The 15,304-nt window shown below is 51.1% G+C and overlaps 1 protein-coding gene across 1 annotated transcript; it reads left to right on the top strand.

Annotated features, from left to right (window-relative positions):
- Positions 1-820: 820 nt before the first annotated feature.
- Positions 821-6,151, top strand: Tmem74b (transmembrane protein 74B). Its single transcript, XM_029472720.1, has 2 exons — positions 821-1,268; positions 5,155-6,151. The coding sequence occupies exon 2, from the start codon at positions 5,196-5,198 to the stop codon at positions 5,892-5,894; it is 699 nt and encodes a 232-aa protein (XP_029328580.1). The 5' UTR covers positions 821-1,268; positions 5,155-5,195; the 3' UTR covers positions 5,895-6,151.
- Positions 6,152-15,304: the final 9,153 nt, after the last annotated feature.

A 15,304-nucleotide genomic window follows, 5' to 3' on the forward strand; every position in this document is an offset into this window, starting at 1 on the left:
TGCGAGGAAGGACTATACAGGGCAGGGAGGGAACTGTGGACACTCTAGTGGTTGGGATCTCATGGAATTCTTGAGTCCATTTACAGATGGGAAAAGGAGCTTAAAGAGAGAAGTTTGTACAAGGTCATACACCTGCGTGGGGTGGAAATGGCACTGCATAGGAATCTGGTGCCATTGCCAGCTTCCCTGTGGAGATGCAATGGCTCAGGCCTCTCAAAGAATAGAGGGAGACAGCTTTGGAGGCTCAGCACAGGACCCACAAGGCTTCCAAGACAACCTTTGTTCTCCTGGTGGGTGAGGACTGAATGCCTTTGGAGTAGGACCAGTGAGCCTTTGACAGTGAGAGAGCTACGGAGCCACGGCAGGGATTTCTCACCTTAGCTGTCTTCCTGGATGTCAGAGTGGCCTCCGCTCACACTGGCAGAGTACTCAGGGTCAGCAGTCATGATTCCCTTGGACAAAGGTAGACAATAAGGTTCAGAGAGATGATAAGACTTACTTGAAGCTGGCCACGAAGTTTTCCCAGAAACCATAACCTTCCCTTCCTCACCAGACCTCTCTTTGGGCTTGGCCTGGGGCCCCCAAGAGGAAGAAGTTCCCTTTAAAAACAGAAACCTGTGCACCTGCACCGGGCTCCACTGGTCAGAGGAGTGCCTAGATGGACGAACCCCAGTGTGTCCCTGAGGAAGCCAGACAGGCTGCCCGGCAGAAGGAGCTTTGCAGGTGGCTTTGGAGCTCAAGAGTGTGCGTGGCCGTGGACAATGACCCAGAAGGACACCCATCAGAAATAGAGGTGGGTAGAGGCTTCGTTTCTGCCTTCACGTGGCGCCCGTGAGCCATCGAGCCCCACGAAAGGATGATACTCCGGATCTACAGACCTTGAAGAGGACCCTGGGTCCTACCTGGGGTGGGAAAAGCATCCCCGGGTGCAGCAGGGTCTCCCCAGAGGCGGGGGAGGGGTCTTCCCCCGCCCCTCCCTCGCCTCGCCCCGCCCCTGTACCCAGCGCCGCGGGCTCCTTGCCTAGGGTTTCCCCGGCCAGCGTGCGCGGGCGAGACAGAGGTGGCTCTAGGGGCGGTGGGGGCCGGGCACCCGCAGCCGTCTCCGTCTCCGTCTCCCTCCCCACGCTAACTCTCCCGGCGCCCTCGCCCGCCGCGGGCGGAGCTCGATCGGCGGCGCTCCAGGATCCTCCGCTCCCGCCCTGCCTTATCCCTTCCTTCTCGGAGCCCCCCAGCGGCCGACGCGGTGCAGCCCGGCGCGGCGCGAGCAGGTACGTGCGCCCCGGCAGCCGCTGCGGGCGGGCCGGGAAGGGGGCGGGAGCCGGGGACGAGGCAGCGGCCCGGCCGGGATCTGCGCACACCCTCGGCCGCCCGGAGCTCTGTGCTCCCGCGTGCGGAGACTGGGGAGGCCCGACACGGCTCCGCATGCCGACCGCGAGCCGCCGGCGCAGGGCCCGAGGCGGGGAGTGGCAGCGAAGGACAGCTCGCCTGACCTCGCGGCCCGCCGAAGGACACGCGACCGGGGCTCCGTGGAGCACGCCGGCCCCGCCGAGCCCCAGCCTCCCAGGGCCGCCCCTCTGTGAGCGCTGACCGCCCGGGTCTGGCCTGCTCTGGACCGTGGGGCGTATGCGGTCAAGGGCAGGAGCAGGGGGTGTGAACTGCGGGCCGGCGGGCGCGGGGGAGGCGGGAGGCCGGGGTGCTGGGGCTTTCCGCGCAGAACTTTGGGTATAACCGCGTGGACCTGCGTGTATGCATCTGCGCGCCTGAGGCTTTGTGTACTATGAGTGCGTGTGTCTGTCGATTGGGTTTGCGAAGCCTCACCCAGCCTGGCAGTGTGTCCGGCTCCGGGGTGTCAGAGTGCGCTATGGGTGACAGTGCTGGGCTTGGGCAGGTCTGGGTGGATCCTGCTTAGAACTCAGCAGTGCTAGAGGTAGTATCCATTCCTTTCTTCCTTTCTTCCTCCTTCTCTCATCCCGCCCTCTCTCTCTCCTGATTTTACCCTCTTGTGGGTACCACCACCAGAGTGACCCGAGAATCTGTGAGTCACACTTAGTTCCCGGGTCTGTGGGCATTGCTGTGGGAAGCGTCCCAGGGACAGTGAGTGTGGAACAGGGCGGGGGTGGGGGTGTGGGGGGCGCTTGCCTTTCAGGAACTATAGGACTGCAGATACAATTACAATAACTGGTGTGGCTTCGGGCTTGGAGTGTGATCCATGAGCACAAGCATCTCTCTCTCTCTCTCTCTCTCTCTCTCTCTCTCTCTCTCTCTCTCTCTGTGTGTGTGTGTGTGTGTGTGTGTTGTGTGCAAGTGTGCACATGTGAGCTAATGTCTGGATAATTGATAGGCAAGCCCTTTAGTAACTTACTAAGCATCTTATGAGAGAAACAGACATTCCGAAGCAGTTAAAGGGATGAAGCCTCTTTGTGTCTGCTCCTTCACCCAAGCATCCTAAGGAAAAAGTTTTGAGTAAAAGAGAGTCCTGTTCTAATAATTTGTGTGCCCCAGATATCCTCTGGGATATGGAGGCACTAATGCACCATCTAGGAAAAGTGTTGTGGACTATCCCCACATTCTTCACACTTACTGAGGGCTTAATGGGTGGGGGCCATAAGTGGCACCTACCAGGCTCTAAGTAGCTTTGGGTGCCAAAAGTAAAAAAAGCCAACTAGCACTCCCGTCCATCCTTTCTATCCATCCTCTGGGAACTGAGAGAAGGCGAGGGACCCAGGGAGATGTGGAGAGACCAGGATGCCCATGCCTGCTGTCTCAAGTGAGGGCTCCAAGAGCCAGGGAAGGAAGGTGGAGTGCGGGTTTTGCAAGTATGTAGGGAACAGAGATGCTTGGGGTACATATATTCAACTCTTGGTCCCTGGTCCCCGTACCATGAGATCTTGGTTGTGTTTTCTAAAATGGGGATAGAGCTGAGCTATTCCTGAGTGAGGTGTTAACGAAAAAAATCTAACAAGTAGTCAGTGCTCGGCGTGTATTAAACGGACACCGCAGAGGAGGAACACAGTGATAGCACGGAGTTGTAAGCGGTAGCAGCCTTTGAACTAGGATGAAAGGCCACGCATTTGTTAAGAGAGCACATCCACATAGGAAGGTCAAAGAGACTTCCCACCTCTGCCCTCGGAGTTTCATTCATTCATTCACTCATTCATCCATCTACCATCACTTCAGTTATTTCTCGTGTTTGCACAGAAACACAGGTGCCCACAGAACACAGTGACCAAGGAACACAGAGAAGCAGCTTTCATGTACAGATACATGAGAGCAGGAGAGCCACGCCACACCTAGGGTCTCTGCTGACTGTGCGTTTGTGTGCCAGGGCTGTGTGATGTATGTACCATCGGGACGTCAGGGTATGTATTGTACTTCGGCTGTGGGTCAGAAATGACATATATGAAGAAGGTGTGCCTATGAAGAGTTCAGAGCCACATGAGGGAAAAAGCCCAATCGCCAATGCCAGTTGTGTGTTGTGCGGGGATGGTGGAACATGGCAGGCAGATTTGCAAGAGAAGTTGGGAATGGGTATCTGCTGCATATACGTGGCTCTGGGGATCGGCCTGACTGGGCCTTCATACCGAGGGAATAAAGAAAGGACAGACACTGACATGCAGAGAAGCTGAGATTCGGGTGGTCTGGGCTCGCTGGTGGAGAATCCACAGCTCTCCTAGATCAGCGTATTTATTAAATGCAGAGAGGTGGAGTTGTTGAATATGGCTAAGAAAGAAGGCAGGGTTATTACAGATAAACAAGAAGGCAGGGATATTATACACAGCTGAACAAGGAGGCATCCTTAGCTAATCTAGGTAGGAGCCTTCTCTGTAGGGGAGGTCATCAGGCCATCCCTACAGGTCAACAGGCAGGGGAGGGAGAAAGCTCAAGTGGACGTTTTCTGCACACACTGTCTCCCATGGGACTGAGGCATTGGGGTCCTGGATATGGGGTCATGCCCATGTCAGCAATACACATTCATTGAGGGCTTCACTTGTTCCCTACAGGAAGGTGCATATGGCATTTATATATACATAGGCACACCATATACATATATGTTTTGATGAATTAGTTGTATATACACACACATATACACTTGTGTGTGTGTGTGTGTATGCAACTGATTCACCAAAACTCAATGAATAGATTTGGAAATGAACTAAGAAACCTAGTGAACTCAGTCTGGCTGATGACTATAAATGACTATAGGTTGGTGGCCTTTTGACACAAGTGTGCATGTGCAGTGAGTCTGTGTGGCATATCTTCAGGTATTTGGTAGTGTCTCCTCTTTGTCCCCACCTCCCAACCCCTGCATGCTTACCCAAAGGCATTTGACTTTGACCTCATTCAGGGCTTTCCATTCTCTACCTTCCTTGTCTGGTCACCATCCCTGGACCCTGTCCTTCATGCAGCTGACCTGCCACCTTCAAAAATCCATGCAAATCCCAGCCTTCCTGGCTCCAACAACTTGACTGCCCAATGCTTCTTATCTTGGCTTTCACAGACCTCAGTGAACTGGACCAGCTGGTTTCTGGGGTTCCCCTTCCCCCTCTAGAATACCCCCGTGCTGTGGCTGCTAGGGTGTTTCCCACTCGTGCCAACACCCCCACACCAGGCTTCCACCCACTAGTGCCTGTACCATTTCTCTGCCACACCTACATCATCACCTTGCCTGACACATGTTCACACAACCTCGCCTGTTAGCCGAACTGGCCACAGCCTGATGGGCATCACTTGCTGAGCTCCTTACCACAGCCTTGTGAGAGAGGAGTCCCATGCTACAGACGAGAACACTGCTTCTGCGGAGGAACACAGTCATTTGCCTAAGCACAAGCAAGGAGGCTGTGATACGGACCCCACGGCCATTCTAAACTCTTCCATCATCACAGTGGTATCCCGTCATTAATACTTACTGGGTACACTTACACAGAGGTTACCTCACCCTCTCTGTTAGTACTGTGGGGTAGAGAGTGGCATTATTGTTGTCACTGGGGGTTTTGGTCAATGGAGAAACTGAGGCCAAGGAAGCACAAGAACATCAGTCACCGTGCTATCGGACCCTTGCTCTACTGTCCACAGCTCCCCACAACTGTGCTAGGGACAGGCGTGAAGATGGGCTCCTGCAGGCAAATTCAACTGACATTCTGTTTTCTCTTCTAGCTGCCAAGGGGCCAAGGGATGAGCTGGGGTCATTCTTTCCAATGGCATCTCCCCCTGGTCTGGAACTGAAGACATTGAGCAATGGTCCCCAGGTTCCAAGGAGAGCGGCCTCGCAGGGCCCCGTGGCGCCACCCAGGATGGGTGTGGAGAATGCCTGCTTCTTCTCTGAGGAGCAGGAGACTCATTTCCAGAACCCTGGGGATGCCAGACTGGGTAACTCCCCCAGTCCCCCTGGAGGTGTCCCCTCACTGTCCCGGTCCCAGCGGGATGATCTTTCTTTGCATTCAGAGGAGGGACCAGGCCTGGAACCTGTGAGCCGCCCGGTGGACTATGGCTTTGTTTCTGCTCTGGTTTTCTTGGTGAGCGGAATCCTCCTGGTGGTGACAGCATACGCCATCCCCCGAGAGGCCCGAGTCAACCCTGACACAGTGACAGCAAGGGAGATGGAACGCCTGGAGATGTACTACGCCCGCTTGGGCTCACATCTGGACAAATGCATCATTGCGGGCCTCGGGCTGCTCACAGTGGGTGGCATGCTTCTCTCTGTGCTGCTCATGGTCTCTCTGTGCAAGGGAGAGCTGTACCGCAGACAGACCTTTGTCCCTGGCAGGGGATCCAGAAAGAACTATGGCTCCATCAACCTGCGTATGAGGCAGCTCACTGGGGACGGAGGCCAGGTCCTAGTAGAGAATGAGGTTGTCCAAGTCTCAGAGACCAGCTATACCACCCAGGGCTCCTAAGTAAGAGTCCACCCTGTTTTTGCTGCTTTAGCTGCAGAGCTTGGAGGTTCCCAAAACCTGGGGCTTCAAAGTGACATCCACGGAGGGCATTATAGAGGGAGTTTTGGTGCTGGGGTGGGGGTAGCCTGGGGCCTGGCTTAGGTGTCACTCAGGCAAACACTGCTGATGCGTTTGCAGCTTGAGGTTTTTGCATAAGGCTTTGTTTGAGGATGGCTTCTGCTGCTAAAAATACATTTTGGAAACCACTGCTCTTAGAAGATGAGGCTACTTGGCATTTCTCAGTGTTGGGAGTCGTGTGAAAGGTGGCTTCCATTCTTCATGCCTTGGGGAATTCTGAGACTTATACTGTCTTCATTAGCCAAGTAAGAGTGTTGGGTGACTGACTATGTACGGGCACCTTTCAGACCTGGCCATCTAGGGTAGGGTGTAGCTTCGTGATGATGGGAAACGTTGGTTCTGAGATGAGCCGCCTGCAAGCACCCCACTGGCTGAAACATAACATTCCCCTCTCCAGACCTCAGGTGCTCAGTCTCTTCAGTGAGAAGTAGGACTGGGTGCCTCAGCATGGGCCACATCTGCCCTGGGAATAGGAGTCAGCCTGCCTCTGGCCATCCTTCAAGGGGCGAGGTTATTCAGTAGGAACTGGCCATTGACAGTGCCAACTTCTGGCCTAGCATTGGTGACTACCATTGCCAGGGGACAGCAGTCTCGTGACAGACCCCGGGTGAGTAGGTTTAGTTAAATGTAAAATTTGACACCGTGTGAATTGGTTCTGGGGGGGTCTGATTTCCTTCGGTGGCTAATTTTCTGCAGTGGTACATTTACTAAGCACTGGGCATCAGGGCATGAGGACAGTTGTCTTTCTCTGAGCATCCTGGGACCTTACCACCTTCCCTTCTCAGTGGGCTGTTACTTGGGACTGATCTCATTCTAGTAGCAGAAAACGATTTTCTTTAAGGCTGAATTTGTAATGTCCAGATGCCAGTCACCAGGGGAGGAATAAGGTACGCTCAAGTGGCCTGGATATTCCAGCCACATGGATCGCTGTTTGCATTCTTTCATGGGTGAAATATTTCCAAGGCCCCTCCAAGCTGTATTTAAACTTCTGACAATGGAAGTAGGCATTAGGGGGCAAGGAGATAGTGGGAGACATTTAAGGGAAGCACTGCCCAGTCAAAAAGGCCCCCGAGGACTTCCAGAGCACATACTGTCTAGGCTATGGGAAGACTCTAAAAGGATCATTTCATGAGTCCTTGACCTCCTTCATAGCTGGCTGTCTAAGCTGAGATCCTAGTTGTTTGGGCGTTGGGGGCAGGGGGTGGCACAGGATCCATAGGCTGGAGACTTCCTGACTAAGTGGAACATAAACCTTCAGGCCAGGCAGCTTGAACATCTGGGTAGTATAATATCACAGCTTCTGAGACAGATCAAGTGTCTGCTCATGCTGGCAGTTTTTGCCTGGAGCAGAGGGCTGGAGGGAGGGCTGAAGGGGACAACATTGTGCAGCCTGGCTTTGGAGGTTCTGCTATGGTGCAGAGAGGGTATGGCTTACAAAGAACAAAGCTCAAGAGAGCCAAAGGTCCCAAGGCCCCGGCTTCTTTAGATATGTCAGTGTCCCCCCAGCTGGAGCAGGGAAATACTGGGCCAAGTGGCAGGAACCAATCTAGGTGAATTGCAGTAAAATCAGACATTGCCAGTGACGGTCCCAGCTTCCCAAATCCACGATGATGATAATAAATGCATCAATCCAAGCTATATGGAGCCCTGTGGCAGTAAAGGGGGAATGTTAGGCCACAGTACTTACTGAGAGTGTATGCCTGGAACTGTCCAGTCAGACAAGTTTAAACACCAGGGCTAGATCAGCTAGAAGATAAGAACAGCGGGGTGTTTGTTTTCTTTCCCCAAGCCGGAGCATCCTGCTCTACATTCCTATAGGAAAACTTGTTTAGAAGCCACGTGTAAGTGGATCAAGGCAGTCACTGCCTTGTCCGTGAACTGAGAAGATTTGAGAGATGCTGAAAGTTTCCCCAGGATTGCAGCTGAGCTCTCCCAGCCAGTGGGCGGAGGGGTAGGAAGGCGCTGGGAAGGATGAGGAAAGCTGAGAACTTCCCTGTGGATTTCTTTGGGGTTAGATGTAGTTGTCCCTGTGGTTGCTGGAAAGTGCCTGCCTCACTTCTAAGAACTCCCTCTGCCATCCCATAGGCCACCAGACCCCCAAATCTTGCTTTTCTCATTGTATCAACAGATAGTGACCTCAGAACTGATAAGATCTGGGTTTGAATTGGAGCCCTGCCACTTGCTGGCTGTGTGGGCAAGTTACCCTACCTCTCTGTTTGAGTGGGCTAGCCAGGTCATACCACATTTCTAGGGTAAGAAACATGGTTGGTGTATATAATGGACATTCATGTTTGAAGGATGAAACAGTTTCTATTCCTGTCAGGGCAGCTGGTGGCCTATGCAGGGTCCTGGAGCCCCACAATCTCTGCCCAGTTTCCCAGAGCCCTTGCCGTGGGCTCAGTATAAATGACACAGAAGATCCTGTGACTAGAAGTATGGGTGAGGTTTGTCACTGGGCTCTGTAGCTGGAACCTCCTCTCTGGACCTTCATTCAGCTTTGTTTTAGGGGTTTTCTTGATAGAGAAAGGTGTGTCTTCCCAGCCCTGCCATGACATAGCCCAGTGATGACTGGTCCCAGGAGACACTTGCTGGGGGTAGAGGTACGTGAGTCCTGACTCCTCTTGCTTATCCGCGGTCATAGGGTATCTAGACCCAGACTTTAGGGCCTATGACTGTCGCCGCTTCTGCTTCCTTTCATGTATGACATGGATTTCCCAGTCAACAGGGATGGATGGTTGATTCCACCACCATTGCCCTCTTTCTTGGGAACAGCATCACCCTCCTAGGGATTTTCTTTCAAATATCTTCTTCCTTACATACACACTTTTGTGCACACATGCACACACACACACATTCATGAGTATACACCTCTGCAGTGTGTGCATGCACAATCTCTCTCTCTCTCTCTCTCTCTCTCTCTCTCTCTCTCTCTCTCTCTCTCTCTCCACCATGTGTACACCCCTGCAGCTTTCTTATTTGACCTTGCTCAGGAGCCAAGGACTCGCCCTCTGGCTGCAGAGCTCTAAGCCAGGGCATCCTCTGGAAACCCGATGATGGTTTCTTTCCCTCTCAGCCACAGACCCTGTGGTGTTAAGCATGCCATCCTCCCAGCAACAGCCCAGTATCCATCCCCTCTACAGTTCCCTTCCAGCTTCCTTTCTGAGGGATTCCAGAACCTTGGTGCTTGGGAAGGGGACGAGCTGGGAACTGGGAGAGCCATGTCGTGCTAGTTACCACTTCTGTGGGTGTCAGCAAGCAAAGCGCAGACAAAGGTGGGAGGCTTCAAGAAGCCAGAGGTGAGGTTCTGTTTGAGGGTAAGTGGGATGTCAGTGGGTCTGGTATTGGTGGGGAGGTATCTCCCGTTAGGCGTGTTAGCTTTTTCCTAATTTCCTCAGGGTTAGATTCATTGGAGAGAAGGAGGCTTCCTGAGACGCTGGCTGAACTGGAGTGGGAGGGAGTGCCTGGCAGTGGAGGGCCGCTAACATTTACTTGCCAGGAGTTAGGGATCTTTAAAGATGGAGCATAATGGAGTTACTTAGATTTAGTTGAGGCTTCCCCAAGCTTCCAGATTGCTCATTTGAGAAGAACCAAGGTCTTTGTGGGCAGAGCCTGGCTTTTTGTCCTGTTCTAGCTTCTTGCCCTTGAGCCTCTGTGTATTCCCTTACCTATATCATTCCTCTTCCTAAATTCGTTTGTCCCAAGTAGATGGACAGTATATGACACCTTCATAGTTCAGAGGGTGGCACACAGTGCTGGAGCATCGTCCCTACATGAATCTCATTGGGACAAGAGTCAAAACCCCGAAGGTCCATGGAGGCTGATTCATCAGTGTAAGAGCTGGGTGCTCAGGTGCTTGGCAGGGACGCAGTGCTTCCTGGCCCAGTTCTTCTTCTTGGAAGGGGCTGTGACAGTCACAGTACCTTCCTCATAAGACTGGTGAGCCGTAAGTGATATGTCTTTAAAGCACTTAGCACAGTGCCTGCATTTTCCAGTTGCTCAGTAAATACCAGCTATCTGTTATCTCATTTGTTCATGGTATCCTTCCATGGTACAACACATGTACACAGCCCTAGCTCTTGTGCAGGATGGTGTGGCTGTGCTGTAATGTAGAACACAGTGTGTGTGTGTGTGTGCGCGTAGGTGGACTGAGGGAGACCTGTGTGATGTGAGGTCAGAAAGGTTCTTTAGGAAAGGGGATGCTTTATGGGAATCTTAAACAAACAGGAAGTACTGATGTGATGAGGTGGTGGTGGGGGCTCTGGGCACAGAGACAGAGAGACAGAGAGAGACAGAGACAGAGAGAAACACACACACACACACACACACAGAGAGATAGACATGTGACCAAGAGGCTCAGGCCTCAGCAGCAGGTGAGACATGAGGTAGGCAGGTGGTGACTAAGGAGTGTGCAGTGGGACCCACAGTGGGTGCTTGGGCTTTATCATCTAAGAGGGACAGACAGATTCAGGCTCCTATGAAAAGGTTGTACGGGCATGAGGGTGGTAATGTGGTAACAGGGTCTGTCCTCCCTATACTTGCAGGTTTGTCTGGGAGAATCTTCTATATCAGACGCACTGTGGAGGCAACACTGCAGCACACCCTGGCCCTCCTTTACCGCCCTTCTTACTCCAGTCAGGGGACATGGCTTTGATTCTGTGCCTCAACTTGGCAGCCCTTCCCCACTTGATTTCTGAGTCTCCAGGGTTAAGGTGGTAGCTGCTGGTCTCCTGGCCTTAAGGGAAAGCAGAAAATGAAAAGAGACTCACCCATTCTTCTGGCCCAGAGGAACAGAGACGGGAAAAAGAAGGCAGCTGTCATGCCAACCTCTTTCTGGGAGGTGTGGCACCTGGGTCAGTACTGACGCCAGGGCCAGTGACATTCAGCAAACTCTATCTCCTCTTCTTTCCTTTCTCCCAACCTCCTTCACTTGATTCCTGTGTCCACATCTTCTTTCATCGAAGTTACTTGCTGGGGGTTGGGTGCCCAGCGGTGAGCTGTCACTATTGCTGTCACTCTCCCAGCAGTCCCTATTCTCTCCTGTCAGAGATTAAAGCAGGAACCCAAGTGCACATGCCTGCAGAGTTTGGCAGGTAACATCAGTGAACACAGTAGATGGCCATGACAGTGGTGATAAGATTAAAGGGGGGAGTGTCTGTTCTGGCCCTGGCCACTTGTTGCTTTGTGGTCACCAGAATCCCAAGTTTTTCAATTGCAACTGGACAGCTGGACGCTGTGGGTACAAGGATGTGGCAAGGTGGGAACAGTCAATGAGATGTCGTTTGCTGGGGTCAGAGATGCACAATTCCTTTCTCTGGGACTTAGTAAATCACTCACAGAGATGAGTGCCTTCAAGAAGGTGGGCACTTCCTGACTGCAGGCCAGGGACTACATGAACCCCATGGTTTCCACCCAAGAACCCTTGTTCATCCATTCAGCATGTCTGGATAGCTGCTATACCCAGTTCTAAAGCTTTCTTGAGCATTCAAGAAATGAAAGCCCAAGGAATACTGACTGTCTTCTAAAGTTCAGGTCTATTTTTATCTGGAGAATTTCCAAGATGAAAAGCACTGGCTTGAGGAGATGGTGATGTCAGGGATCAGGGAGAGGGCCAGGTCCTTTCTCCACTCTGAGATGCCTGCCTACCTCCAGAACTGGGTTATCCTGGCTTGGAAAACAGTGTAGCTTAGGAAGTTAGAGGTCTCCCCAGCACCACAGAGGGTGGGTGCTGACCAGGGTGCTGAATCGACAATGGTGCTTCCATACAGGTTAGCTAGGAGGAAGAACTGGCCTGTTCTTGTGGCTAAGGACCCCGTGACTGTTTTGGTCCACACTGAGCAGGGAAGCCTTGGATGTGAAGACAGAGTTTCTGTGATGCTGAGGAAGTCTTTCTCATGCATGATGTGGACTAGCTCTTTCATTCATTTACTGCAGAGTAGCATCTATACTGCCAACCCCAGAGGACCAAGGTGAGCAGCAGTTGGGGCTATGTGGCAAGGCACAGCAGATCCCAAATCCAGCCATGAGACCCAGAAGAACCCCTTAGCTCACTCTCAAAGGAGCTTACTGGGCCTGTCTCCTGCAGAGTGGAGGTTGTGTCAGGTGTTATCAGATACCCCCCCCCCAATCTGGGTTCTGCTAGTGCTCAGGAACACAAGGAACACCCAGAAAACAGTCTGTTTCAACCTCTGCCCATACTTGGAATTAGGTAGAATTTCTTTCTCAGACAGGTCCTGACTTTTTTCCAGATTCTGGGATGGATTTTGTCTGGTGACCATGCTCATGTGAAGTTTGGGTGCAGCTCTACTGAAAAGCTTTAGAGCTGGGCAGATTTAGTTCAGCCATCCCTCAGGGGTGTGTCCGTGACTATTGCTCCCAATCTTCACCTCAGGTTGTAGTAAGTACAGTCTGGCATAAGAAGCTGTGCATACTGTGGGTACCAGAAAAACTCTCGTCTCCTTCACTGGTTTGGCCCAGAGTCCCTCTCCTTTGTCTTTAAGCTCCATTCTTACCAATATGACTTCCACGGCAGCTGCTGACACCCGCTGTGCTCCCACTACCTTTGATAAGACACATTTAGTGAGACTCTCCAGTAGCCACACAGGCAGGGGTAACACCACTTCACAGATGAGGAAGGCTATACCAGTAATGTGCTGGAGCCATTTCCATGCTTGCTTTCTGTCAAACTACCAGACCTTCCTAACCCTCTTAGAAGTGAGGCTGAATGATTAATGAACTGAGGATTATGTTATCTCACAAGGGCACCCAAATGTTTAAAGATATTTATGAAATAAATATGCTTGAATGATCCATAAGGCTAAGGGAATGGAGTATATATTAGGGGTACAACCAGGGAAAAATGAAAATATGAATGCATTAATCATGTATGCCATCAACTAAGGCCGACTGACTCAGTTCTTTGTTCCTGATATGCAGGTGAAGGTAAAGGGCTTCTACACTTGAACATCTCAAATTCAGTGTGCACATGGAAGGTGGGAAACTTGTCAAAAGGCAAGTTCACTGGGGCTGGAGATAAGGTTCAGTATTCAGAGCAGTTACTGTTCTTCCAGAGGACCTGGATTCAATGCCCAACACAGCTCACAATTATCAGTAGCTCCAATTCCAGGGACTCTAATGCCCTTTCTGGCCTCTGTATGTACCAGGCATGCATTTGGTACAAATACATACACACAGGCAAAACACCCATACACATAAAAATAAAGTGGCAAGTCTGGGGTGACCCCTGAGGTTATTCATTTCCAGCAAGGCTTTGGTGGTGGTGGCACTTAATAGAATGACTTCTCTTCACCATTCTCCAACCTTGTGATCTGTGAATGACAACGGGACTTTGCAAACAAGACCTTGAAGGTCTTTGCTTAGAACTGTGGTTTGGGGCTCGGGGTGTACTGTATACATACTCCTGAGGAGTCTCGGGAGATCGTGAGGCCGTGGCAAGCAAGGGTGTGGTACCCTTCTACATTGTTGTTATTACACGATCACAGGAAGCTCAGCAGACCTGTCCCACTGAACCTTCCCAATGGCGGAGATAGGAAATGTGCATGAGGGCTTCCCCAGGACCTCTTGTTGCTAGAGTCTGAGGTGATAGGTTCTCACAACCAGGTGAAGTCAGTCCATTGAGCTTTGAACTAGGAACCTGAATGTGAGCTGAATTGGGCACAAGGTGACAGGGAAAGGCATTCACTTTCCGATGCAGACTTGGACAGCTGCTACTGTACAGTTCCTACTTCTCAGACCATGGAGATGAGCTCTCTGGCTAAGTTAAATGAGTATTTACTGCCCGGAACTTCCGGGCTGGCCTCTCCTCCTCAGTAGCTCTGAACCGTTACACTGTGACTTTCCCAGCACTTGCTTTATGTAGCTTATTTGGAATGACACGTGCATGTGGTTAGCCAGGGTCCTTTGTTGGGGTAGAGGATGGGCCTTCCACTTCCACAAGAACAAGTGAGATACATAGACTTCCTGATGCATCCTCGGACCTGGACAGTTACCAGAGCCTTGCCAGTCTACTGCTTATACCCTCACTCTCTGCCATGCTTGCCTTTTGATCTGCTCTCAGATTCCTGGTCAAGTCCAGAGAAGTGATTTAGGGTGTGGCATCCCAAGGGCAAACAAGGCCTAGATCTGGTGGCTAGGATGCCTGCCTCTGAGCATCTGTTCTAGTGATGAAAAGTGGTCAGCAAGCAAACAAGTATTACTGACAAGTAAAAGTGGGGCTATGCCTGGAATTGTCATTGGTGGTGGAACCTGTCTCTATTGGAACTGCACCAAAGTATATGTACAAAATCAGGTGACAGAGAACATGAAGTGATCCATGGATTTGTTTTCCTCCGGCAAAGACGACAGCTATAGATCAATGATAAAATGTTATCAATAACAAGACGAAAGTCATGAGGAAGCTGGGTTCTGGAGGGAGGTTGGACAGATGTGTTTTGACACATACCTGTTTTGCAGCTATGTGTCAACAGGTAAGAACTCTAGCACAGGAATGTAGCTCCATTTAACACTTGGTACATTCCTGGGGTTGAGGTCTCAGGAGACTCGTGGTTTAGACTGGAGGTTGGCTTGAAGCTCATGACAGAGGAGAGAAATGCAATGCAAAACTCAGCCAGCTCTAAGAATAGAAAAGACAGCAAGCCAAGAAGAGAAGGTGGGATGTGGGCCGGTGTATCCTAGAAATAGTATAAGTGGTCTTATTTAGCACCAAAAGACAATGATTTAGAAGTAGACCTTGATTCTATTTGTAAGCCACTGGATGAGCTCTGAAATTTCAAACCAAGTGAAAATGATACTGTGAATCTTATTAGATGTCCGAAGGTCTCAGGAATTTCCCCCAGAGAAAAGACCCTCTTATATCACAGCCAGCCCAGAAGTCAACCCTAACTCCATGGGGTCACAGCCACTGTCAGGTGGCTGCTATCAAAGCCAAAAGGGCAAGCTACTGTGGATTCTACTCTGCATGGTCTTGGTCAAATTTTTCCATTAAAAAACAAAAACAAATGGGACAATACAAACAAGATATGACTTGACATCACTAGTTTGGGTACAAGCAAGGGTTGGTGAGGATACAGAGAAACTGGAGCACTACCTCTGGTATGAAAATAGTGTGGCTGTTTTGGGAAACACTGGCAGTTCCTCAAAAAATTTAACGTGTTATTATGGGACCCTGAAAATCCATTCCAGATACATTCAATGACTTGAAAACAACTGCCCACGAAAATAACAAAACCCACTTTGTACATGAATGTTAACAGCATTCAACATAACAAGCAAGGAGG

Source organism: Mus caroli, chromosome 2 (genome assembly GCF_900094665.2).
Source record: "Mus caroli chromosome 2, CAROLI_EIJ_v1.1, whole genome shotgun sequence".
In the NCBI taxonomy this organism is placed as follows: Eukaryota; Metazoa; Chordata; class Mammalia; order Rodentia; family Muridae; genus Mus; species Mus caroli.

Coding starts and splice junctions, on each gene's coding strand:
- Tmem74b (XM_029472720.1), top strand. CDS start 5,196: ATGGCATCTCCCCCTGGTCTGGAACTGAAGACATTGAGCAATGGTCCC.